Source organism: Halichoeres trimaculatus, unplaced genomic scaffold, assembly GCF_033239565.1.
Source record: "Halichoeres trimaculatus isolate MK-OKI-2021-1 unplaced genomic scaffold, fHalTri1.1 fHalTri1_scaffold_20, whole genome shotgun sequence".
NCBI classification, from domain to species: domain Eukaryota; kingdom Metazoa; phylum Chordata; class Actinopteri; order Labriformes; family Labridae; genus Halichoeres; species Halichoeres trimaculatus.
In genome coordinates this window covers 1,172,092-1,199,834 of record NW_027437198.1, presented here as the reverse complement: position 1 = coordinate 1,199,834, position 27,743 = coordinate 1,172,092, and the positions used below count along the sequence as shown (strand labels likewise).

Here is a 27,743-nt window from a genome sequence, read left to right as displayed (position 1 = left end):
CCAGCTTACACCTACCTACCATGAGGGGGCACGGTTGGCTGTGGAAACACAAACAGGACCAAGCTTGACTGAGCCAACCCACGTCAAACTGTAGGAAGGAAGATGCTTATTTAACTTGTCAAATGTAAGAGAAATAACTCAATCAGAGTCAGTTAACTTTTATTATCACATTTGTCCTTTGAACAGTTTTATTTCATTATGTCAAATACAGGAATTTCATGTACAGAAGAGCAACGGGGGACTAGAGAATGAAATAACTGTACAATATTTACATGTCAAAGAAATCTCCTCTGAGAGGTCGAAGAATCGCAAATATCATCAACAGCTAACAGATAAAAATGACATTAACACTGACATGGATGCTTTCAGATCACCTCTCCTCACACTTCCTTTGAGAAAGTGGAGCGTTATTTTTTCTTTAAACCCTCTCTCTGTCTCTCATCGTCTTTAGAAGAACAAACAGAAAGAACACAGTTTAGTTTAAATACATTTCAGCTCCTCTGACCTGCAGCAGACAGAGGCAGAACACAAACTCTCACGGTCTGTCTCAATCTGATCTGCGCCTGACAGAAGACAGTCTGCAGGTTTGCATTTAATGAACACTGCTTTAAATAAGATAGGAGCAAAGAATCAGTCTGAGAACAGTCCTCTTTAGAAACGTTCCCGTATATAAATTATACAAACCAGAGTTTATTACATACTTATAGACAGCCTCTGTGGGCCTGTCAGTGTGTGTGGTCCCTTCCTTCATCTCCTTCACATTCACATAGTTTCACTACGCCCTCTCCTCAGTTTGTTCCAATCATCAGCATCTTTAAAATGGACTCAGTAATACAACAAATGCTTTAAATGTTAAATGTCCGGGTCTCTTTTATTTAATCGGAGGCCTCTGAAGATCTGAACCTGCAGCCAGATGTGTGTCTGTTGTCCTGGCTCGTTCTTCAGGCTTTCGAACTGAGGCTCAGCAGCTCAACGAAGGAGTTAAATAGACTCTCCAGCCAGCTCTGGTTGGCCATGCATTGCTGCACCACCTCCTCCTGACCGGGGTCCTCTGCTGCCTGTTCGATACTGTCCGTCTGCATGAGACAACACGACTGTTACAAAAGTGTTTATACAGGTTTTATTATTTCCAGGTTCATCAGCCACTCAACAGATTTAGTCTATTGTTAGTTTTAATCAGACAACTCCCATGCATTAAACACAGCCATTTTGATCAATCTAATCTCATTTCATCTGGTCTCATCATATCAAATCTTGTCTAATGTGATCTGATCTTATCATATATCATCTTGACTTAGCACTTGTCATCACATTATACACAACCTAATTTCATCAAAATTTTCCCCATATCAGATTGTATCACGTCATGTCTCACCAGGGCAAATCATATTGCATCTTTTCTTATCACATCCCAACTGAACATCTATTTCCTCTGATCTCTTTTTATTTTATCCCCATCAGATGTGATCTCTCATTTTTCATTTCATTTCACTTGATGTGTCATCAAACATCATCTCAACTTATGCCATCTCAGCTCATTATACCTCATCTTCTCTCATGTCATCTTGTGCCACCATACCTGATTGCATCTTATCTTATGTCATCATAGCTCATCCCATCATGTGTCATCGTACCTCATCTTATGCCATCTTAGCTCATTATATCTCATCTTGTGCGGCCATTACTCATCTTATCTTATGTCATATAATCATAATTCATCCCATTATGTGTCATCATTCCTCATCTTATGTCGTCTTGGCTCATAATATGTCATCTCATTTTGTGCCATCCTTTCTCACCATACCTTATCTCATCTTATGTCAACTCATCAGAACTCATTCTATCATGTTGCATCATACCTCATCTTATGTCATCCCAGATAAATATATCTCATCTCATCTTGTGTCATCTTGTGTCACCATACCGTATCTTATCTTATGCCATTTTATAATAACTCATCCAATCACGTGTCATCATACCCCATCTTCTGTCATCTCAGCTTATTTTATTTCATCTCATGTCATCTTGTGCCACGATATCTCATTTTATCTTATGTCATTTTGTCATTACTAGTCCCATCATGTGTCATCATACCTCATCTTATGCCATCTCATCTCATTATATCTCATCTCATTTCTTTTTGTGCCACCATACTTCATCTCATATTCTGTCATCTTAGCTTATTTTATCTCATCTCATCACACCTTAACTCATTATATGTCATCGTACCTCATCTTTTCTCACTGTGTTCCATCAGACCTCGTCTTATGATATCTAACAATGCTATGTAATAATATCCAATCATGACTTATGTTATGACATCTCATCTCATTATATCTAATTCAAACATGTCATCATACCTTATCCAATCCCACTGTGTCACCCTACCTCAACCCATCTTATGTCATCTGATCATATCTCATCCCATGTGTCAACATACATCATTTCATATTGTGTCATCTCTGCTCATTGCATCTCATTTCATCGCATCATGCCTCATCTCATTTTATGTCATTTAATCTCAAATTTCAACTCATTGTGTCATCATACATCATCTAATCTCATCTCATCTCATTGAGTTATGATCCATCTCATATTTTCTTATCCTATCTATGCCTCTATCATCATCTCTAACCTTATCTAATCGTATCTGTAAGATCTATTTGAAGCCCTTATATTGCTGAGTAAACTGTACAGATGGTAAAATGTAATATAAGATTAATAAAATCAATGACCCTTGGTTTACCTCCTTCTTGCAGTGCAGGAAGGTGTGATATTTATAGTGATGAAGCGAGTGATACAGACTGTAGATCCGACATGTTTCTATGGACAGCTTTAGGTCCTGGAAACAGAGGAGAGACATTAAAAAGTGCATACATGCAGGAAAGAAATGTTTTTAGGCTTCATCTCAAGTAATCTTTATATGAATCTTTAAGCATGGTTCTGTCCACCAGTGGGCGAGAGCCCAGATGGGTGGGCGTTGTCAGAGAGCAGGATGTTAGACCCATGCTGTGTCTGACCTGTTGTTTAGGAAAGCTCCTCTTGACTCTGTTGAGGGTTTTGCGGTTGTAACCCTCCCCACCCAGGTGAACTTTGACCGCTCCGGACTCCAGCTGGTCTGCTGTCATCTTAGGGAAGATATGAAGAGCCTCCTGGAGAGAGGTAGCAGAGATGGAGGGAAAGCTCTACTTTAATGACAGGTTGTTTCCCTCTTCCGCTAATCACTGGATAAAGTCACCGTCATACTGAGAGTAGATCGAGAGGTGTCGAAGGATGAACCGGCTTACCTGGTGCTGAGTGTTCATGCTGGTTCTCCTCAGCAGCCTCTTCTTCTGCTCGCTCAGCAGGCTGTCAATCTTCCTCATGGGTGGGAGGTACAGCTCGTCTGAGGAGGCCAACATGAAAAATGTTATGTTTGGATTTTTGTTGACATTTTCACACAAGTGCTGCTTCAGTCAAGCAACCGCTGTGATGATGAGGAAACAACAGGACGTCACGCTCACCATCAGTGTCCTGCAGAGCTTGGATCATGTCAGGGTCCAGCGCTGTGCTGACCAACATTTCCACATAGCTCCTGAACATCTCACGCATGGCTCGGCTGTTGATCCCTCCCCTCACAGGACCTGAGACACACAGGAGAGCTGCACTCAATGCCTGAATACACACACTCTCTCTCTCTCTCACACACACACACACACACACACAGACACACACACACACACTCTCACACACACACACATGTTTGTGCAAACATAATTAACATGCACGTTGGAAGAGGAGCTGACCTTCATCCTCGCTCGCGGGGGAGGAGTCAGACTCGGAGGAGGAGGACGGCACCTCCTTCAGCCACTTCTTCCTCTTCTTTGGAGGAGGCTCAGCCTGCTCCTTGGACGTCTTGGCTTGAGGCTGACGCTCAATCCTCTTCTCCTCTCCTTTCCTCTTCTCCTCCTTCATCCGGGCGAGTTCCACGGCTCCGTCCCTCACCTCCCTCTCTCTTCTCTCCCTCTCTCTTTCCCGCACCTTTCGCTCCCTGTCTCTCTGCTCCCGCTCCTTCTCCCTCCACTCCCTCTCCTTTTTCTCCTTCTCTCTCCGCTCCTTTTCTCTCTTCTCTCGTTCCTTCTCCCTCCTTTCCCTCTCGCGCTGCTCCTTCTCCTGCCTCTCCCTCTCAGTCTGCTCCCTCTCTTTGCGCTCCCTCTCTCTCTGTTTCTGCTCCTTCTCCTGTCGTTCTCTTTCTTTATGTTCCCGTTCGTGTTTCTCCTTCTGCTCCCTGTTTATTCTATCCCTTTCTTTCTGCTCCTTCTCTCTTTGCTCCCTCTTGAACTCCCTTCTCTCCTTCTCCTTCTGCTCTTTTTCTCTCCTCTCTCTTTCCCTCTGCTCCTTTTCTCTACGCTCCCTCTCCCTCTCCACGTCTTTCTCCTTTTCCCCACACTCCCTCTCCTTTTCCTCTCTGTCCTCCTTCTCCCTCTCTGCCTTTTCTTTCTCCCTCCTCTCCCACTCCTCTTTCTCCCTCCTCTCCTTCTCCCTCCTCTCCCACTCCTCTTTCTCCCTTCTCTCCTTTTCTTTCAGCTCCTGCTCCTCTTTCTCCCTCCTCTCCTTCTCTTTCTGCTCTCGCTCCTCAGTCTCTCTCCTTTCCCTCTCTTTCTGCTCCCTCTCCTCTTTCTCCCTCCTTTCCTTTTCTCTGTCCTCTTTCTCTCTCCTCTGCTCCCTCTCTTCTTTCTCCCTCCTTTCCCTCTCCTCTTTCTCCCTCCTCTCCCTCTCCTTGTTATCCTTTTCCACTTTCTCCCGGTGCTCCCTCTCCCTTTGCTCCTTCAGCTCCTTCAGCTCCTTCAGCTCCCTCTCTTTCTGCCTCTCCTTGTCTCTATCGTCTCTCTCCAGACGAGGAGGAGTCTGGTTGTGGACGGCTGGCAGCTGTTTGGGCAGAGACTGGCGCCTGTCATCCAGGGAGTTAAAAACAAAGCAGAGTGGATCAAACTTGCGTAAAGAAATCCTGACTTTTAAATTGACTAATGAAGGTTTGGCTTTGGCCATGAACTGATGCTGGAAAACACATGTAAGTCAAACACACCTCAGGGTGAGACCAGCTCTGTGCCAGGGCTTTCGAGAACACACCCTCACGTAGTCCTTCTTGTTGACGTTCTCTAAGAACTTCACGTACAGCCGCTGGTAACGCATCTTTGCATCGCCAAAATAACCCAGGTACTGAGGAGATACAAGAGACAAAGAAGTGAGCATGAAGCTTGTTCAGGAAGACAGCCCAGAGGAAATCAGCTGCTCTTAACACCAGACACTACATTGCAAAGTATTACTTACAAAAATTTAAGTTCTTACATTTAGAAATGATAAATATTTAACCATGCTTCAAGACATTTTAACATGTTTTTATCTCTGAGTTTACGGTATGATCTTAACTTGAGCCTTAACATGCTCTGTAACAAATTGGGAAATTTCAACAGTAAAATCCTGTTATGTTAAAATTCAACACTGTACAAAATGTCTCTGTTAGTCACAGTAAAATACTGACAATCCTGCTGCCAGTATTTTACCCTTATTTTACAGCAGAGTAATTTTTGTTGTGATGGCATTTTGTAACTGTGAGTGAGAAGGAAACAGATTGGATATGGGACCCTGCTGTACATTCAGATATTGCAATGAGGGGAGCACACTGGAGTCCGTGCTAAAATGCATTGACTGACTGTCTGTGTGCCACATGGCATGGACCAACTGTCTGTGTGCCATGTGGCAAAGACCAGCTGTCTGTGCTACACTGCATGGACTGGCTGTCTGTGCTTCACTTGACCTGGACCGGCTGTTTGTGCTCCACTGCATGGACCAACTATCTATGCTTCACATGGCATGGGCTGGCTGTTTGTGATCCAAATGGCATGAACCGACTGTCTGTACTTCACGTGGCAAGATCCAGCTGTGTGCTTCACATGGCATGGACCGGCTGTCTGCGTGCCATATAGCAAGGACCAGCTGTAAGTGCTGCACTGCATGGGCCAGCTGTCTGTGCTTTACATGGAAAGGACTGGCTGTTTGTGTGCCATATTGCATTGATTGGCTTCATCTCATTTGATTGTTACAGAAAGATGACATGGACCAGCTGTCTGTGTGCTTCACATGGCATGGACCAGCTGTCTGTGCTTCACATGGCATGGATTGGCTGTCTGTGCTTCACATGACATGGACAGGCTGTCTGTGTGCCATATGGCAAGGACCGACTGTCTGCGCCATATGGCATGGACTAACTGTCTGTTCCTCACATGGCATGTACTGGCTGTTTGCACCTCACAAGGCACTGACCACATACCTGATGATTCACACAGTGTGTTTACCAATTTAAATTGGAAATGAAAGATAAACTGGGGTTGTTATATTCAGTTGACCTTAAAACACAACTACTCCACGCAATATCCCACTGTACAGCAGGGTCTCATGTTCACTGGGCTTTCTCCTCATTCACTGTTACAAAACACCATCACAACAAAAAATACCTTGCTGTAAAAATCTGAAAGCAGGGTTTTCAGTATTCTACTGTTATTTCACATTCCTATAATGTAATCCAATATACAGGATGATACTGTAAAAGTAAATTATAGTACATGCACTGAGAAATAAATGGACATTTCTGCTGTTGGTGTTTTACAGTGATATTTTCTACAGTGTATGGTTCAGTGTGGAGTGAACTAGGGGATTCATCCTCTGTTAAACTGAACATGTGTCTGCTGTTAAACTCACATTACTGGTAGCACAGAACTGCCTTTGACCATCTTTGATTTCTGGACTGAACTTCTGGAGTAAGGCCTTCTGCACCCTCCAGATGGGTGGGGGCTCCCGGCCCGTCTGCAAGGCCATCTGTTGGGACAGAACAAAAAAACCTGCTGTGAGTCATGAAAGGTAATATATTCATTCACCTCACTACCTGCTTCCACGTACCTTCAGAGTTCCTATGTCCTCTGTCCGAACCACAAACTCGTCACGCTCACGGAAGATCCCTTCACCTCCGCTCTCACTGTCCTCCTCCTCGCTCTCCCCAGCAATAGCAGCATCCGCCTGCTTCTTCGCCAGGTGAAGGGAGGTGAGGCGCTGGGATGCCGGTGCCTCCTCCGGGGTTGGAGGGGAAGGTGGCGGTGAGGATGATGAAGAAGGTGAGGACGAAGAAGGTGAGGAGGGGGAAAGCTGTCCGGCTTCAGGCTCCTGGTCCTGATCAGAGGATGAAGGGGGTGGTGTGGTGGATGGAGGAGGGACGGACTGGGCCAAGGGGAGGTTGGAGAGGGGTGAGGACAGGATGGCTGGAGGGGAGGTGGAAGGAGGAGGAGAGGTGCCTGCAGTCGGAGCAGGTTGGTAGGAGGTTTGCTGCAGCATCTGCTGCTCAGAGGGTGGATGTGTCAGATTCTCCTCTTCGTCCTCCTGCTGGATTGGAGGAGGAGAGGGTACAGAGTGACACATGGGAGGGAGGGGTGAGGGGGAGGAGTAGGTGGGAGGTGATGGGGAGATGGATGGGGACGGAGGTGCAGGAGCAGGCACAGGTTCTGATGGAGAATCTGAAAAACAAAAGTGAAGAGGACATAAGATGGATGATCAAGATCTTAACCCCTTTATCTGAAGTCAGGAAGACTCACTGCAGCTGCTCATATCTGTGATCTCATTTGGAAACATGGATTGATTTGTAATGGAAAGCTTTGCCTTCTGGCTATTAGGCAAGGACATTGTGATCCCGTACATTGCAGGCGTATCCGAAAAACTACAGAGGATCTTTGGCAAACACCACATTCCTGTTCACTTGAAGCCTGGAAACACTCTGAGCCAGAAGCTGGTCCATCCCAAGGACAAAACACCAGGACACAAACAGAGCAACGAGGTGTACGCTGTCCAGCGCAGTGACCTGTACAACAACTAAACAACTGTTTCACGAGATTTGGCTCAACACAGAAGAGACACCCCTTCTGATCAGGACTTGGTAGCTCACATCCACAGGACACTCTTTTGAGGATGGCATTGTACAGGTTTCATGTGAAGAGAAAAGATGGTTTGAAAGAGAAGTCAAAGAAGCCATCTTCACCAAACTAGAGAAACCTTCCCTGAACTGAGGGGGTGGACTCAGATAAACCGCTCAGCCACTTACAATGCATAGCTTAACTCTCTCCCTAGGAAGTTAACGAAACATCCACACCGGGGATCATGTGACCGCAACACCTCATATGACAGTGGGACTTAACGACTCACTCAGGATGATGGATGGTAATGGACTTGAGCTTATATAGCGCTTTTCTAGTCATGGACTACTCAAAGCTGCTTTACACCACAGGTCACACTTACCCATCCACACCCATTCGCACTCACATTCACACACTGATGGATCCAATCTTTACTATGACAGCTATCCATCAGTACATGTAACACAGTCACGCCCTTTTCATACCCATTCACACACCACTGACGCAGCAGTGGGAGCAACTAGGGGTTAAGGGTCTTGCCCAAGGACACATCGCCATGTGTCGCCCAGAGCTGGGCTTGAACCTGCAACCTTCCGATCACCGACTAAGGGCATATGATGATAAGACTTTCAGGGGGTGGACCACTCTGTGATGGGTTCCTATGACCCATCCTTACTTCCAACTTCTCCCACTTGGTGTTATCATAAATACCTGCTTCCCTCACCAGCAATTTTGGATCTTAATTATTTTATCTCTTTCCTTAAATCCCAAATTGTTGACACATGTCCATCAGTATTCACAGCCTTTGCCACAAAACTCAGAGTTGGGCTCAGGTTCATCCTGATTCCTCTGACCCTCCTTGAGGTGTTCCTACAGCTTCATGTCAGTCCACCTGTGGTGGACTCAGCTGATTGGACCTGATGTGGAAAGGCACACACCTGTCTATACAAGGTCCCACAGGTGACTCCCAGACACATATTTGAGGAAGGGTCCAGAAACATTTCTGCTGCTTCATAGGTCCCAATGGACTCCATCATCTGTAAAAGGAAGAAGTCCAGAACCACCAGGACTCTTTCTAGAGCTGACCCCCCATCTAAACTGAGCCATCAGGGGAGAAGAGCTTTAGTCAGGGAGGAGACCAAGAACCCCATGTTTAATCTGTCAGAGCTCCAGAGGTCCTCTTTGGAGAGAGGAGAACCTTCCAGAAGGACAACCATCTCTGCAGCAACCCACCAATCAAGCCTGTTTGGTAGAGAGACCAGAGGAAGCCACTCCTTAGTAAAAGGCTCATGGAAGCCCACCTGGAGTCTGCCTAGAGGCCCCTGAAGGACCCTCAGACCATGAGGAAGAAAATCTTCAGCTCTGATTGGACAAAGATTGAACTCTTTGGCGTGAATGCCAGGCGTCGTGTTTTGAGGAAACCAGGCACCATTCATCACCTGGACCATACCATCCCTACACTGAAGCATGGTGGTGTCAGCATCATGCTGTGGGGATGCTTTTCAGCAGCAGGAACTGGGAGACCAGTCAGGATTGAGGGGAAGATGAACGCAGCAATGTACAGAGACATCCTGGATGAAAACCTGCTCCAGAGGGCTTTGGACCTCAGACTAGGGCCATGGTTCATGTTTCAGCAGGACAACGACCCCAAGACCACAGCCAAGGTATCAAAAGAGGGGCTTCAGGAAAAGGAATGGACCAAACTTCCCAAAGAGAGGCGAGCCAAGCCCGAGGCTTCATATTCAAACAGACTGGAGACTGTACCTGCTGCCAAAGGTGAGTCAGCAAAGGACTGAGCAAAAGCTGAGAAAACTGATGTGTAGAATTTTGAGGAAATAAATGAATTTATTCCATGTCGGCATGAAGCTGTAACATAATAACATGTGGAAAAAGCAAAGCGCTGAGAGACTTTCCGGGTGCACTGTAACTCTGATGACAGACATGGAAAGAAGTAATGCATTACCTTGAACCTTGGAGACCTCCTCAGACTGGAGTTCAGAAGACCTCTCCTTCTCCTGCTCCTTCTGAGATCCCTCTTGCAGAATTTGTTGATCCACACCCAGCTCATCATCATCATCATCATCACCAGCTGTCCTTAATCCTTCTTCTTCCTCTTCCTCCTCTTCCTCTTGTCCTCTTTGCACCATCTCTGTCTCCTGCTCATCCTCTTCTTCTCTCTCCAGCTGTAGAGACACCTCCTTGGGCTCCTCCTTCTCCTGAGAGAGCTGCTGAGGGTATGTGAGCGTCTCCCCTTTCTCCTCTTCTCCACCCTCCATGCTGGGAATGAGAGGAGGCAGGGCAGGAAGAGGAGGGCTGAGGGGCGGCTCCTGAGGGGTGGGTGGGGATGGAGTGGGCGGGACTTTGGCCATAGCAGATGCCATGGCGGCAGCCAGTGAGTGAGGGGTGTCGTAGAGGGCGGAGATAGCCGAGGAGATGCTCTTCTGTAGGTCCTGGTTCTTACTGACTGAATCCTCTTCATCAGAGGAGAAGGAAGGCAGTGTCTCCAGGTTCCTCTTGAGCTCTTCATCCAGCGGCTTACAGGGACTGGAGCAGCCGCTGAGGTTCAGGTCAGCCCCCTCGCTTTGCGCCCCTTCGCTGAAGGATGGAGGCTGCTGAGAAGGAGACTGTGGGAGCGGAGGAGGAGGAGGGGATAAGGGTCTGAGAGAGGAGCTCTTTAAAGAGGAGCAGGGGTTGAGAGCCTCCTCCACTGGACCTCCATCGGGTCCCAGCTCGAGATCGGACTGCTTCTTTCCGGTTTTCAGGAAGTCCAGAAAAGATGCCATGAAGCCGGGTTTGAAGTCGAAAGACTTGTCATCAGCCTGAAAGAGAGTGGAAACCAAGTAGTGAACAACAATGATGGTCTATCAGTCAGAATAAAGAATATTAGCCATAATTTAGATGATTGGTTGATGTACAGCTTATTTCCTGAGAACACATGTCAAACTCAAGGAAAAAGCATCTTTTGAAATTTAAAACTTGCTTTTAAAACTTGGTATTCAATTCTAGCTCCCATTTAGCCTTAACATATCATGAATTACTCCTGTTCTGTTTCTGTAGACTTCTATTAACTTTAGACACAATCTCTGAAGGGGTGTTCTTGTATGCAGAAATCAGTTTCAATCACCTCATTACTTTCAGATTTCTTTTCTTTTTTCTGAACAAAAGTAGGTTTCAAAGTAATAAACTTGGTCAAATTAGGTGAAACAGTAGAAAGATGTTCTGCTGTTTGTTAGTCTATGAAAGACAACTCAGTGTAACATCACAAGAGAGCAGACAGCAGAGATTTATCAAATCAATTCTAGAAGAATTATTAAATCCAGCTGCCTCTCCAGTTTTACATTTTTGAGGATAAATGAAACAAACTGATTCTTAAACTCTTAAGCCCTCGTGTTTACAATCTGAACTCCAGAGATAAAAACAGTCAGATAAGACCCTGTACACGGAGTCGTTCTGCGAAATACACTTAAACAGACAGCAGGTGGCAGCACTGGTCCTGCTCTGAAAAATGTAGTAACCGTGGCAACAGCTGCCCTGGTAACAGCCATCTCTCTCCTCTCTCTTTTGTCAGTCAGAAAGAGCTGGCTGTCAGTCAACTATAACCTCCTTTCTCTAAACCTAACATCACAAAAAACACGAGTGGAATCCACAATGTACGCCTCTGTTCGACAACAGACGGATGAGTCACTTCATATTTATATTAAATCAGAGCAAACAACAGGTAAAACACCACCTTTCACACAGGTATACTGTCAGGTGTGTATTCTGCCAGCTGAGGTGAAGACGGTGGAGGATGTGTTGCTCTCTCCACCACTGGCTGCAGTTTGAATGGATGGGGGATGAATTATATATGAAGCTCCTGGCTTTGCTCGTTTTTGTACCAACTTACCGAACTGGAGAGTTTCTGCACAGCAGCCCAGGCTTCAGGATTCAGAGGGTCGTCCATTTCTTTTTTCCACGTCATCTGTGCAAACATCAGAGAATAATCTAGTTCATAAGATCCGGCACACAAAGTTAGTTTCTTCTTAACACTCGTGATATGGTTCTTTCCTTTATAATGCTCACAGAAGCTGGACACCAGGGGGGACTGCATCAGAAACACGTTACTGCCTACATTACACATTGTATATTAGAGAAAGCATGCATATCAAGCCATTTTATAAGTGAACTAGGAGCCAAAATGTAGATTTTCATGAGTATTATAATTAATATATATGTACTGCTTCCTTATCTTTTACGCTGCACTGTAAAAAAACAATTTGTTGCTTGCTCTCAAATTTTGCTGCAGCAAGGACATAGTCAAAACTGTTTCCACATTCTGATAATCAAGAAGTACTGTTGAGGCAATGTCAATTTGGAGAATATTTTCTTTATCTACTATGTTTCTAATTAAGCTAATATTTACATCCACAGACCAGAGTGGACTCTTTGTAGACCCTATCGTTGTGATGCGATGACGTACCTGGTTCTACACACAAGCACTGATCCTTTGCCTGCTCTAAGGGTCACTGCCCTGCTGCATTGTTCTAAACTGCAATTCTACAAAGGGCTGAGTCGTACGGATGTGAATACCATTCAACATCCTTATAGCTGAATCAGCACTTTCACATCAGTCCCTGGCTAATGAAGAGGACAATGTGTTAGAATACAGAGCGGCACTATGAAAGAACACCTGGCTGATGTCCCTCGTACATTTACTGCAAGGATGGAGAATGGATGATTATTTCTGATAAGAAGCCTTATGGCTTTTCACATTTTTGTTTGGTCACAAACTCATTTCTTTATTTTATTACATTAATGAATATCACCTTAAATAATAACTAGAGTGCAAACTATAAAAATCCGGTCTCAAGGGGCGTGGTCAACACAAACAAGTAGCAGCTGGTCCTAAAAGCAGGCCTGGTGAAAAACAAGAGAATGCTAAAATGTATTTAAACATGATGTGAGGAGAATCTGTTTAAGTTGGACTGCAGCGCCACCTTTTGGCCCCGAGTTTCACACACACTGTGGTGAAGACATGACTGTTTACAAGGCGTGTATTTGTTTTGGAAATGAATGGAGATCAGATTCTCTTTGATCAAGACAACTTTTTACTGGATACAACGCCACAAAGTAAGATATTTATCAACAGTTAGAACTACGCTTTGAAACCTGACAACAAGCTAACTTTGTCAGTTCGTACCATAGTTTAGTAGCCGGCTATGTTTAGCTCTCCTCACAGCCCAGTGCTCTGAGACGTGTCTGTAACGTGTAACGTTAGTGAATCCTGGTTCTGTCCTACCAGAGCTCATCTACCAACTCCAACCTCACCAAGCAGAGCTAACGTAACCTTGCTCTTCATTTTATTGATAGACTCTCAAGTTTGAACCAAGGTTGTAGTAGTTAACTAAAGCAAAACTAAAAACGAAAACTAAAATTTAAACTACATTGCAGTTAACTCTAATAAAAACTAAAAAAGAAAACAAAAATGATAAGTAAACTAAAACTGTATCTTGTGTTCTCAAAACTAACTAAAACTAAGTAAAAATATAGAGGAAATGCCCTTAGTTTTAGTTTCTGACAATATTAATAGCCTTTAGGATTTAAATTAATCCGACACATTTTCCCAACCAATTTTACGACAGTTTTAGGCAGTTGTCAGCGCCGTAAGGCACCATCATAGTGACGTGCTGGGACGTTGTTGTTTAGTGCACTGACTGGCTGTGCGCTGTGCTGCTACGAAACATAGTGGAGCAATGAATCAGAGCATCTGTGATAGTTTAATTACATGTGAGTCTGACTTTAATTGTTTTTAAGTCTGTCTTTCTTCTTAGAGTCCAAGTTTCTAAATATTTAAGCTCATATTATATTGTTTTATATAGTTTTTGTTAATATTATTTTAATGTAATTTAGGTTAACATTATTTTAATATTATTTATGTATATATTTTTATATGAAGTTTATATTATTTTTTATATGAAGTTTATATTATTTTTTATATTAATTTATATGATTTTCTTGTGTTTAAGGCAGCAGCCAACAGTTCAGTATCAGCATTGACTGAGCAGTGAGCACTATGTTGGACTGGAAAATAAACAGTATTACAAAATGTTTACTCTGACCTTTTTCAATCCTGCACCTGGTTAATAAGGTATGAAAAAACTAAAACTAAACTGAAACTAAGCCTTGTTGCAAAAATCAAAACTAAATAAAAACAAGAACGCCTGCTCTAAAACTAATTAAAACTAAACTTAATAGAAAAAAAAAATAAAAACTAATTAAAACTAAACTATAATGAAAAATCCAAAACAATTTTAACCTTGGTTTGAACAGACCACTGCAGAATAACTGCTGACTGTGGGTTGGAGCCAACATAAGTACAAACAGATTAACCTGGATTTTAGCCTTTAGCCTGTGTTTAAGCTTTTAGCTTGTGCTAAAGGCAAATTTGGTCCTGCCCTACTCAACTGGGAAGCTAAGAGGTAGCATCTTAAAATATATGAAAAATAATTACAATCAGGCATGTATAAAAAAGGGAGACTTTTTCAAGACTACTTAGAAACTCCACACAGTCCCTTTAACTACCAATTGCTTTGACATCCTCTTTATTCCCTTTTCTGTATTCTGGATAGTTCATCTTATGTGTTTTAATGTTGTTATAACAGCCAAAAAAAACTTTATTTTGTAGTAACAAACACATACCAGCATCACCTGTTACCTTTTTTTTTTTTGTTTTCTGTTTGGATTGGAACCTAGGCCACCCAATTCAAGGTAAACGCCATGGGGCCCAACCAAGTGGCAACCCCTCCAGTCTGAAAATATGAAACGACGTGGAAGAGCTAAAACCTGCTGTTTCTCGAGTGTCTGTTTGAGGCTGGCTCCAGGAGTACTGGAAGTCGCATTAGGAGGTATTAAGGAGGTATGTCATAAAAACTGTCTTTTTCGTTGATAGGGTAGTTCTCTTGTACACATCATTATAAGTCAACTAAAATAAGTAAACTGATAACTTGACTTTGACCGGGGATTCCTGCTCTCAGATATTTGTCATTCTGCCCACCCCCTGTAAAAAGTGACTCCCCCTCAAGCTGTTGTGTATAATGTGACTGTGAAGATGAGAAAACTCTCAGCTTTGGTCACACATCCCACAGTGCCAGTCCATTCAAGCCTGCAGGGTAAAATCTACAAGAATTCAACGAAGGTATACTCCATCCTTCCAAACGTTTAAAACCTTTGAAATAATGACAGATGAATTAACACAGAGAACATGTTAGAAAAGTTCAGCAATTGTCACAAAGACACCTCAGGGAGTTTTTTTTGTAAGAGTAGCTAATGAGAAATGAATGGTTCCCTTGTATGATAAATCATAGCAGAACCTCTTACCTCTCCAGTTTTCTGCTGGAGCTTCATCATCTTGTCTTGAGTCTGGTTCAGATCTGTTCTGCTGATATCCATGGCTGTGCTGGGTCCAGGACTTAGGCCCAGGGTTGGTGCTGATCCCACAGATCCATCAGACAAAACTGGATCTGTGCTGGAAAGTGAGTCTGTCCTCAATATGGACTCGGATGGAAGCATGGAGGGGATGGGCAGTTTGATCTGAGGGATAGAAAAGGTGAATGGATTAAGACTTTCAACGTAAAATAGAAAAGACGCACAATTCACTAACTCATAAAATCACTGTTACTTCTTGTATTAAACCCCTCAAGCGTGGGGTGGTTTTGTCGATATATATTCCAGCAGTCCACAATGCTAGGCATGAATATTTGGTTCAGTTTTGCTCAAGGACTGATCTAATTTGTGGTCAAGCCAGACCTGGCAGAGAGAAATGTATCTTACACTGTGGCCACAAACATCGAGACGCAGCGTGGGCAGACTCCTAAGCATTAGCAGCAGGAGTTCTTACACAAACACACATAGACTGTATAGAAATATGACACATTTAGATCTATGTTGATGCATGCAACATTAAATTAATTAAAGACAAGACAAAGAGCAATACCACAAAACTACTTTCAGCTGAGTCCCACGGACAGTCTGGTGTTGGCTATACCTTAACTGGTGAAGGCCATTCAGAGCAACATCTATTTAATTTAATCGTAATTTTCCACAGGTTTTCAATGGTGTTATCAGTTCACTCTCACCTTCAATGTTTCATCCTGGTATGACTCCCTCACCACCAAATGCATCAAAAAATTCTCCCACAAATCTAACCAAGCCAGCAAAATAACTGGCTCATCTCAACCTCCTCTCTCTGAGCTGTACCAATGTTTCGTGAGGAGAGCCACCCTAATCACAGAATATCCCACTCTTCCCCTGCACAACTCCACCAGTTACTGCCACCAGGAGGGCGGTACACAGTCCCACTGGCTTGCAGATACGTCTTAAAGAAAGCCCTAATTTCCTCCCCAAAGCTTCCCTGAACCTACTTAAATACACTTTTATAATTTTATCAGTTTCTGTTTTAAGCTGGCGAAGCCAACCTGTGTTTTAAATGTGAGTGTGCATTGAATTTTCTTATTACTGGGACAGACAAAACAGTTTCTTTATCTACCTTTTGATACAGCCACCTATAATACACACTCACATATGCATTTCTACTTTATTTCTTTATTCTTAATTAAATTAGACAGAACATATGATGTACATTTGACTTAGGGCCGATTCCAATTCTGCTCCTTAGTCCTTGGTTTTGCGCTTGTATGTCTAGTAAAGTGGTGTCCCAATTCTCCGTAAGGTGAAGGTGAAGGGCTACACAGCCTTTGAAACGAGGACAAACTAGGACCTCAATTGAAATCAAGGGGTATGACAAATTTCCTATGATATGGATATTTTTAGCAGACACACTATCCTTTGCCACTCCACGTAAATATTAGCCATATTCTGAATTGTTGTTTTTTTTTATAAAATGGTTTGTTAAAACAATCTTGCTAATACTGCTATAGCAACAGCTACAGCTGATAATAAACTAGACTGATGTCAGAGCAGGGTGACACATTCACAGCAAACAGACTTCACTACAATGAACTGCATTTCATGAATGATTAGACAGATAAGCTGCATTCAGGATCTGTACTAGCTACATAAGCTATGATAAGATAATGTTACAGTATTCAGAAGCTTCATAATAAAGCTTTTGATTACAGTAACGTTAGCTTAACGTTAGCTTAACGTTAGTTTTTCATAGCTTAGCTGCCTCATCACTCCTGTAATGCAGTCGATGGTAGTGAAGTCTGTTTGCTGTAAATGTGTCGCCCTATTCTGACGTCAGTTTATCATCACTTTGTAAAAATGTGTTCGCTTTTCAAGAGAAGAAACAGTCGCTCTGCCTGCGACAGCCAACAAGCAACCAGGAGTGAAGACATAGCTGAGATTGAGTGGTGTCTCATTTCTAAGAGATGTGTTTTCACCCCCTCAAAGAGAGGGCGAAGGGGTAAGATGAAAGGGGAGGAGAAAGAGTGACAATTGGGATTGGCCCTAAGACTCCGATACTTTGTTCTCCATTACCTTGATTGGTCGGATTGGATCCTGCTGCAGCTGCTGGGACGGTTGCTGTTGTTCTTGTTGATGAAGGTGGTGTGGCTGATGTTGCTGCTGTTGATCAAGCGGTTGGTGCTGAGAGCAGGACACATGTTGCTGCTGATGATGCAGGTGGTGCTGCTGTTGGGGTGTTTGGTGGTGGTCTGCCTGTGGTCTGTGTTGTTGGTGTGGGTGTTGTTGGAGATGATGATGTTGGCTCAACTGCTGCTGTTGATGCTGCTGTTGCTGATGATGATGATGATGGTATGGAAGGCTTTGTGCTTTATTCATATCTTGATGCATTTCCAAAAGTCCTTCATCCTTCCTGCCCCTCCCTCGACCACGCCCTCGACCCCTCCTGGTCTCTCCAGGCATTGTTCCCATCAGCCCCCTGCAGTGAGGCGGCTCTGGAAGAGGACGTATTCGTGGTCTACCTCGTGGCCGAGGAGGACCTTCACGTTTTGGTTTAGTTGGTTTCCTGCCTCTTTTCTTTGGGCCTTCCAGGGGGGTATGTTGTGGTGGGTGTCCAAAGGAAGAGTAACCAGGCTGACAGAAGTCAATTTCACCCATCAGTGGACTGAGCCCACTAACTCCCATTGCCCCACCACCCTTCCTACAGCTGGACACCAAGTCTGGGAGCAGGTCAGGAAGGCGTCGGCTGTTGAGGCGAATATCAGCAGGAACATCAGCTTTGTCCTCATCATCTTCAAATTCGTACTCCTGGGCATAATTTTTCTTTGTCTGAGGTTGTGGCTCCCTACGTTGCTTAAGCAGGTGAAATGAGCTGGTCTTCAGCAGTTTTTTGGGTCGAGAAGAACAAAATATTGGTGAGGTTAGACCTGTGGAGCTTGAACTTCCACCCACTCCCACAGCTCCCATCATCTTGTTGACTGAGCCATCTCCTTGAACTGCAGAGGTCAAAGCCATATTGGGGGTTTGGGACTGGATGAGACCAAGCTGGTCAGTGTTCACAGTGGATGGAAGCTCATGGGTCTTCATAGAATCAAGGTCTAAGTGGAGATTACTATTTCCTGTTCCTGAAAGGCCATGGCAGTACTGTCCATAGCCTTGATCACTGTGGTGTCCAACTATATCGTAGCCTTCCCCAGCACCTCCTCTTTTGAGGACCTCCATACCCTCTTGCCCTGGCCCATGACCCTGGGAAAGGCTCTCCTGTGCAGTCTGTCCTGTCCCAGAGTCCCCAGCACAGCTTGACTTGTAATCAGCAGAGCAAAACATGTCATCCATCTCAGGAAAGAAGGAACGGTCTTCATCATGTAAGAGTGACTCTGGAAAGCAGATCGATGAAAGAGGAGCAAACCGCTGCTGCTGCTGCTGCTGGGCTTGATTCTGTCCTATTTTACCAACAGGACTTACTGGGTCAAACTGGGACTGCTTGAGCTGGTCTAACTGAGAGTGTGACAGCTGGGTTTCAGGCTCTCTTTGTTGAGGCTGTTGCTGTTGTTGAGCAGTTCCCATATCTGCTGCCATCTGGTGGGAGTGTTGGTGGGCTAACTGAGAGTGGGACAGCTGATGGTGAGAATGTGCTTGCTGTTGGTGATGGGCATGGGGATGCGGATGTGTCTGGGCCTGACTGAGGTGGTGCAGGTGTGAGGGGGTGGACAAACCCATATCTGGTTCAGAGAGGAAATCATGGAGGTCTGAGGCTGTTTGTTGAGAATGGTGGTGAGGTGTAAGTCTGTGCTGTTGTCTTTGTCTGTCTCCACCACCTGTCTCCCTTCCTGGTACTGTCACTCCAACCCCAATTCTGTCCAGAGTTCCTCCACTGTCTCTACTAGTTGCCCGGGTAAGAGATTGCTCAAGCAAGTCTAATGGGGATACTGGATTCTGACTGGGGCGGGTTTGGTCCCTTTGCTGGGATCCAAGGTTGTAGTGTGTATCTAAGCCCTGGGAGTGGAGCTGGAGTTGTAACTGAGAGGACTGACTCTGTGGGTTGGAATCAACCCCTGCAGGCCCTGCTCCTCCAGCTGAACCTATCATTGCCTGCTGGCCCAAAGAGAGCTGCTGCGGCTGCTGCTGCTGTTGGGTAGAGGGTAGCTGGGGGTCCATTTTGGTGCGGGTGGTATGGGAAAGGACAGAATGCAGCATGTGGGCTTGCTGGGTATGGTCTGGTGGGGAATCCATCAGAGGCAGGGGGACCCTGCTCTGGGAAGCCTGCTGCACATCTGGTGTATTACATAAATAGGTGTTGTCGTTTGTATCTGAGGGCTTTTTCAGGTCCAAGTGTGGGTGGTTGTGGGGGTGTGAATGAGGATGGCTATGCTGAGAATGTTGAGGGTGTTGCGTATGTTGAGCAGACTGAGAGTGCTGGGATATTTGAGAGTGCTGAGAGAGTGAGGACAAATGTGAGTTGTGGTGAGAATGTTGGGTGTGTGGGTGTTGCGTGTAGGGGTCCCCTCTTTCATAGTGGACAACAGAGCTCAGAGGGTCATGCTGTTGTTGATGGGAGTGAGAAAAGGAGTCAGTGACACCTCTGAGCCCTCCAGCAGTGGACTTTGAGATGTTTAACTCTGACTTCTGCTGGTTTTTCTTTGATGATATTTCTAAATGACTGCTTAAGCCACTTGCTGAATCACCAATGGTCGTCCCAGAACCTGAACCACTATTGGCATTATTGGTGCGAATCACACTCTGAAGGTGGTAGCGCTCTTCCGACATCTTGTTAATGTCATAGGTTAGACCCTTTCCCTCCCCATCTCTTGCCTGTGGGAGTGGCTGGGGTAGTTGCTGAGGAGGTTGGTGATGCTGGGAGGGGTGGGTAGCTGAGCTCTGGGCATGTAGTAAGTGGCTGATTAGAAAATCCTCCTCATCTTCCTCTGCATCCTGGGATCGATCAACTCCAAGCATGTTGGTCTCTGTTTTTGACTTAGGTGGTGTTGAGTGGTACGACTGGCTCTGTGTTTGCCTTGTATCAGGGAATCCTTGTGGCGAGGACATAAAAGCGGGAGAGAGCATGGATGGAAAGTATTTGTTGGCCCCTGAGCCTCCAGGGGACTGTGCGGGGCGAGCAGAAGCTGGGGAGTGCATTCCGGGGCGGCTGATCGTGGAACCAATGGAGGGTGAAGGACTTGACTCAGGTAGGTGGTACGAGCTGCTGCCTCCAGTACTGCTTGAAGCCCCGCTTCCTGTTGATCCAACTCCACTTCCTAGCCCTGACATGGGTCCACTTACTGCTGATCCTCCTGCACTCCCATACCCTATGACAGGACTACCTGCTCTTCTTGAGCTATAGCTTGAGTCACCAAAGACTATCTCTGCAGAAAACGAACGACTCCCTGACCCAACACCAGTGAAGTTCTTTCCTCCGTTGCCCCCTGCACCACTGCTCAAGTCTTGGGCATGAGGCGAACTGAAGCCTCCATATGTCTGGGCCATGTGTGTTGGCTGAGGCTGGTTTGGGGAGCAGGACTGGGTGTGTTGTTGTGGAGGGGTACGGTCTGGTAGATTTGATTTGGTCACTGATGGAGAGCCATAAGAAGTGAGGCATTGTTCTGGTACTGGCTGTTGAGCAAGATTAGATGACACTACCTGTAGAGGTGCACGTGTTGGTGCTGTCTGTGGTGGGGGCTGTGGGCAAGAGGAAGCAGACATGGAGCCAGTGCTTGTCTTGGAACTAGAGGAGGATGAAGAGGAGGCGGAGGAGGCTGATGGTGGAGTGTGTGGGGTACGGGAAGAGGATGAAGCTGAACCAGAAGAGGAGTAGCCACTACTGGAACTCGAACATTTGGATCCCTTCGTGCCAGATGCGGAGGAGGCTGTGGAGCTGGAGGATGAGGAGGTGTAGGGAGGCTGGATGATGGGTCGATACCCTTTGGGATCCATCCTTTGTGAGGGTTTAGGGTCAGAGGATGGGCTTTGCTCCCCAAGAGGACTGCAGGACAATCCAGGGTGTCGGTGGTGGCTTGTAATCTGCTGGTAGCCTGATGACCCACCACAGCTGACATATTGCTGCAGGGGAAGCGTTGTGGACTGTACTGGGGATGTTCGCTGGTAATGCTTAATCACACTGTCCTGCCGGGAAACTGCCCTCTCTGGAGGAGGCTGGCTTGAAGGTGTGGCCGTGGGTGTCAGAGCTGGTGTGGAGGAGAACATTGAGGCATTATAGAGCTGAGACTGATTGTGAAGCTGGGAGGACAGCAGGTTGAATTGGGGAGGGGGCAGGTGGCAACCAGCAGAAGGGGGAGGAGCTTGGGTTGGGGCAGTGGGCTCCTGGGAGCCCCGGTAAGAAGCGCTCTGGGAGGACAGCAAACGGTCAAAGCCCAAGCTGGACTGAGAGGGTGTTTTGATGTGCAGCAGGGGGTCATGGGGGGAGAGTAAGCCATTGGAGGTGGGGCTAAATGTAGGTGTGTCTTGCAGGGATAGTGAGGGAGTGAAAGACCGTCCAGAGAAGGAACCAGGATGCTGGTATGCAGAAAGGGCTGAAGAGGGGGGGAAGGAGCTGGAACCCGGAAGTGCTCCTGATATAAAGAGCTCCGCCGGGCCGGGAGTATGCATTGCTACAGGACACAACATCACACAAACAGCATTGGTCAAAGTAAGTCACTAATCAGCCTTTTCAGTTTAGGTGTTTACGTAAATGGAGACAAAGTAAATTGTAGATTACAAAACGTCATGAAAGTAGAACTTGTTTAGTCTTTCTTTCAACAATAGCATTGACACTCACCAGTCTGCCAAGAGGGAGTGCGAAATTGCGAAAGTAGGGAGGAGGCAGAGGGTGGGGGCTGTGGACCTCTGGACTCCAGGGCTGAAATCAGATTCATGACGGAGGGGTCTGGGCCTGAGGGGCTGGCATGGTGGAGGCTGGCATCAAAAAGCCCAGACAGCCCTGGCAACAAAACACAAGCCTTGTCTAATACTTCTGCATACTTCTGCCTTAAATTGCTGCCAAGCTTTTAGATTCTGCCTAATGTCTGGCACATGTGCACAGCAATATAGAATTGTGTTCGATTTCTTTGGCTGTATAATTTTAAATAATACAAGTTTTGTTATAGTTTATAAAAAGGAAAGAATTATTTTTAATCCACAGGTGGCCCAATTAAAGCAGACATATGCTATCGAAATACAAGCCGAAGTGTACATGGAACAAACAGTTTAACAGATATACCAATGAGCTAATCTTACCCAGTGTGCGCCCAGGTGGACCCCAGGCTCCGCCCTGTCTGCTGCTTCCTGGGTGGTGATTAGTTGCATAGCCCTGTAGGGGGTGTGGGGTGCCATACGCCTGCCGGTGGAGGAGCTCTGAGTCTGGGTGGGATGACCTGGTGCTTCCATACATGAGGCTAAGGAACACATGGTTAGACTGAAATAAGGGGTCCTGATTTACAATAATGGCACAATGATCTCACTTCACAGTTCATGTGTCCATTCAGAATATTTACTCATCCATACTGAAACAGTTTGCACATATTACATTTATTGTTTCTGATTGCTTTTGGATGTTTTTACTACAATGACTGCTATCGTATTGTCAAATATTTTATTTATCTTAATTTTCTAATTGTTATAAAAGTGTCACAGCAGTTAAGTTTTCCTTAAGCAAAGACAACATTCTTCAGTTGCTGTTCTAAAAACAAAAGGTGGAAAAGGCGATTTCAATTTCAATACATCTTAAAGTCTGTATGGCATTTGAGTTGAAGTTCAACATACAAGTGCAATGTCCTTATTTTTACTGGACAAAAGTATTTTAGTGGTCTGCTGGCTGAAGATCACACCCCAAGCTCTGTAAATATGTCAACAAGAACTTGTTGTTCAATCAGACGATCAGATAAATCTGTCTGACTGTGTGATTATTGCAGGGAGTTCTCAATATGAGAGGCCAGATGGGCATTTTCTAAGGATTGACAGAAGAGCTCTTGTAAGGGGACTCTGATATAACAAACTGAACACAACATCATTGCAACAAGTCAGTGTTCTCGGACCAAGAATAGCATCAAGCTGATAGGGGGGAGCAAACAAAGACACTTGTACCAGAAAAAAAAGCATTTTCTCATCACATCTTTTCCTGTAAAATAAAAACAAAAGCATTTCAAATATCCAAGATTCATAACCAGTGAAAAAAATGGACTGATTATCAGGCACATACTATTACTTTTCTTTTAATATGCAGGACACAGCTTCAAACAGTCCTTTATTTATCCAGTATTAATTCAGTCATATATGCAATAATAATACTTCATACAGGCTTAGTATGTATGAAGATATGGGGACTGAGCCTGTGACCCTCTGACAGTGGGCAACAACCGTAAGAAAATCAAATCAGTGCAGAGTCCCCATTAAGTTAGCTAGTAGCTAGCACTCATTTCTTATTCTACAGAGGTATGTGAGTATTTTTTCCCCAAAACATCACAAGGGACAAAAAGAAATTCTTTTTCAGATTTATTCAAGCATAAATATCCTACAGAAAACTTAAACTAGGATATGAAAACAGTTATGGTTAGAGTCTGAGGAATTAGTGTGAAACCCTGAGACCCACAGGAATTTTTGAGAGACCGGTGAAAGACATCACAACAGCTCTGGAATACCAGAATTTGTAGAATTCCTGTATTTTTTGCAATATTCTAATTCTGTATGAACTTTTACTTTATACTTACATACTTTCTAGACTAAATAAAAACACAAGACAAATGATCTGCATGGGGGGCCATTTTCCAAAGCTTGAAGCTACTCCAAACAGTTTTTTTTCTGTGTTCATTATTTGCAGCTGCAAGGACTCAGTTTTATCTTAGTTCAGCTCTCATGTTCCAACAGCACATTAAGGCTCCATTATACTAACAGAATTTTTTTACTGTTAACAAACAGAACCAAAACTACAACAGAGCTACAGAATGTGTACTATCTGTCCTGGCTTGGTTTCGTCATCTTGTTTCTCAGATTAATCCCAGATCTCAGATTAATTTTTTCCTTTGTTTAGTTCGTAACCAGAAAAGATTGACTCAAAACATACGGAGTGTCTTGATAAATCTTGTTTTTTTTTCTTTAAAAGTTAACATCTACATTTTTATTCTTCAATTAAATGGCTCAGTGTTCCTATTTAACTTGTTTCAGGCAAGTCCTCTGTTTCAGACCAGAAACATAGATTACATAAGTACGGTACACGATAGTCAGCATACTATATGTTTGCCTTAACTGCATAATTTTCCAACCAATTCTCCAAGTATATGTAAGATTGATTGAGGAGAAGATGCTGTTAGAGCAGCAGTAATTTAAGTGTATTTTACTCATTCCTAGATGTAGCCTAACTTTCCCCTCGTTTCCTGGTCTCTTGATCTGTTCCAGGTTCTCTCGCTCTTTTGCTTCCGATCTTGTGTTGTACTGTACTGTCAACCTCATTGATTTATTTCTTGTTGAAGGCAGCACTCAGTGTGTCATCTCTTGCAGTGAAGCTCTCACTTATGAAAGCAGAGACAACGGCAAACATCATACAATGTCCACCTTCTCCGACATCTAACAAGTTCAACAGTTGAAAGATCTCTTGAAGGAATTTTATTCTAATCCTTACTTTTTAATACCAATATTTCTCAATTTAATGCAACAAAGACACATTTTGAATTTGTAAAAATGTTGAAACTACACTTAATTGAGGTTGTGGCAACAAGACAAGGTTTTAAACTGATGCCAGCATCTCAGGGGAACTGGGGGCAAGGACAACTGGAATCTGAATAAAGTGCCACAATGCTTAAAAATCTAACAAGGCGAAACATCTTCCACTTAATCAGGTGTATTTACAACAAGTCAGTAACATGTCTGGATACAAACAAGGCATTCCAGAGGGACTGACTCTCTGAGAAGTAAAGATGAGAAGACATTTGCCACTCTGTGAGAGACTGTGTGAGCAACAGTTCAACATTTTTTAGGAAAGCTGAGACACTGTACAGAAGGGCAAGGCAAAATAAATAAATCTATAAGTAAAACTGCTGGATGGACATTATCTTTAGAATCTTAGCAGGCTACTGTATCAAAGTCATGACTGCTCCCCTGCATGGGCACAAAATCTCTTCTAAGAACCATTGAGTGTGACCACAGTTCATGGTTCCCCACATTCAAAGAAGCTGATGAAAACTGTACTATGTAAAGAAGAAACCGCTGACAGCTTCTCCGGATTAAGGCAAGGCTAGAGACTGTCTTGCAGACTGAAAAGTGTGATTTTTATTGTTTATTGTTATTATTACTATTATTTTTATTTTTATTTTTATTATTATTATTATTATTATAATTAATATTAATATTACTATTATATTGAAAATCCTGGACATGGTATCATTAACTCTAAAGGAGAGGAACCCCAGCTCAGTACACGATCCAAAAGCCAAGGTCTGGGTCATCTCTGTATTATTTTCTGTTATCTGTTACTAATAACGTACTGCCTACCATCCAAACTTTTTATAACTGGGGTTGTATTACCCTTATCTCTGTTTATTCTGCATTATATCTTTACTTAATCTTGTTTTTATGGTGGTGTTCCGTTAGGTATTATCTCAATTCAGATGATGTACTACTATAAATCTGGGTTTTTGTTCTTATTTTCTGCTTGTTAAATTGTGTAAATTAGCTGACGTACAAAGAAACGAATTGAACACATCTCAGTTTGAGTTATGAGGTAAATTCACCCCCTCATCCTTTTCTTTTTACTCGTCTTCACTGTTGAAGACATACATTTCTAGTGCCATGCCTGCATTCTCCCTGTCGGAGGAGTTTGGGTACACGGAGGTCGGTGGAGTCTGGCGGAAGACTGATGTGGTTGTCAAGGCGACCGCTACCGTGAAGCAAAGCTAACAGGGGCTAGTTAGCTTTAGCACCATGTCTGGAGGCCTCGTTTCATTCCAGCACACAGCACAGACATGGTGGCGTGTTGTGTTGGAACAGAGGCTGCTCGGACATACTCGTCCACACAAACACTCGCACGGCGATGTTCAGTGTGTTCGCATTAAACGCAGATGCAACGCTAGCTGTGCGACAAGATAATTAGCCTGTTTGCTAAGGCTAGTCTGACAGAGATGCTAACGTGAATCTGATGGAGGGTGCTGCAGCTGCACACATGATGCATTCACTAACACTAACACACACTAATACCGTGTCAGGTAAATACTACTGTGACCTGGCTGCACTGAAAGCGAAGGATAACGGCAGGGGAAGATAAAGCAGCATGGTTTAATTGTCTGACAGACGCGTGATGTGATTGTAAAGCAGTGTTTACTGATATTAAGGCATGTCATTAATGTAAGGAGTAAATCACATACTGTTCTATATCACATGCTGCTTCTCCTGCTGCTGCTTTGAACAATACAGGGGGAGTTTTTCATGTAACACACAGCTTGGTTTGCTAAAGCTGGTTATCTTTCATATCTCATGTAGCCTATATGTCTTTATGTTGTGATGTAAAGGAGTGCTGGCTCTCCGTGCTGACAGCAGTTGTGTGTGCATCACACCGCTTTGATTTGAGGCTCGAGCCAATTAGCAGAGTACCAATCAGGAGCTGCTGTCATCCTGTGTGAAGTCCGGAGCAGACAAAGCTGCAGCGAGACAATGCAGAGCCAGATCATACATGTGATCTGACATTTTTAATAACACACTGTGCTTCCACAAACCCATCCCCCCTCCTCTGCTCTGTCTCAGAATCACCCTCAACCTTCCATCGCATTCCGTGCATTTTGGAGACAGCCCCCTCCCCTCCCCTCCCCTCCCCTCCCTCTGGATGACAATACGGCTGGCTGTACCTGAGCCCGGTGTCCGTGCAGCCCCGTGCAGCCAGGCTGAATGCAGAGGCAGATCTGAGGCATTGTTAGAGTCCCTCACAGGGAGCTTTGCTCACCGAGTCTTACCTTGCTTTGGCCGATCTGTCGTACGTCCATCCCGTCCCAGCCCCCAGGTCTCCGAACCCTGCAGCGGGATAATTCCTCTCCATGAAAGAAAGGGCTGGATGAAGATGGGCAGATAGCGAGGAGGGGGAGGGGAGGGAGGAACGTCTTCTCTTCTCTGCGCTCGCTCCTGTTTATTTCTGCGCCTGACGAGCCTGTAGACTGGGAGGAATGGAGGGAGGAGAGGAGGAGGAGGAGGAGGAGGGGGAGGAGGAGGGGAGGGGGTCACAGCAGCCAGGAGCACCTCCTCCCTCCTCTCCGCTCCCCATATATTTCACTGTCTATTGTCTCGTGCGTTTAGCTGCGGGGCCGTACAACAGATGCTCCGCGTTCTCCAGCGGCGTCAGAAAGTGACGCCGTCCTCAGCGATCACCGCTGCTGCTGCTGCCGCTGCTCACTCTGAACATATTTCTCTCATTTTGTTACCAAGACGCCATTTTTA

General features: G+C 44.7%; 1 protein-coding gene and 1 pseudogene across 1 annotated transcript; one reads left to right on the top strand and one right to left on the bottom strand.

Moving 5' to 3' along the window:
• Positions 1–156: 156 nt before the first annotated feature.
• On the bottom strand, positions 157–27,743 carry prr12b (proline rich 12b). The gene is made up of 16 exons (XM_074696103.1): positions 27,266–27,743; positions 22,569–22,726; positions 22,111–22,272; positions 17,415–21,943; positions 15,294–15,506; positions 11,824–11,898; positions 9,901–10,756; positions 6,937–7,544; positions 6,739–6,855; positions 5,066–5,199; positions 3,786–4,930; positions 3,504–3,623; positions 3,288–3,385; positions 3,021–3,152; positions 2,747–2,842; positions 157–1,076 (listed from the first exon to the last, which is right to left on the bottom strand). Exons 1-16 carry the CDS (start codon positions 27,346–27,348, stop codon positions 942–944), a joined length of 8,661 nt encoding a protein of 2,886 aa, XP_074552204.1. The 5' UTR covers positions 27,349–27,743; the 3' UTR covers positions 157–941.
• Positions 7,673–9,474, top strand: LOC141809096 (uncharacterized; annotated as a pseudogene).

What these genes read in the sequence shown, in the direction of transcription:
- prr12b (XM_074696103.1), bottom strand. Translation starts at nt 27,348, where the DNA reads ATGGAGAGGAATTATCCCGCTGCAGGGTTCGGAGACCTGGGGGCTGGG. An exon ending in TGCAGAAACTCTCCAGTTCG is followed by an intron (nt 10,757 to 11,823) that starts GTAAGTTGGTAC and finishes ACTCTCTTTCAG; the next exon opens with GCTGATGACAAGTCTTTCGA. An exon ending in CCCCGCGAGCGAGGATGAAG is followed by an intron (nt 3,624 to 3,785) that starts GTCAGCTCCTCT and finishes TGTGTGTCTCAG; the next exon opens with GTCCTGTGAGGGGAGGGATC.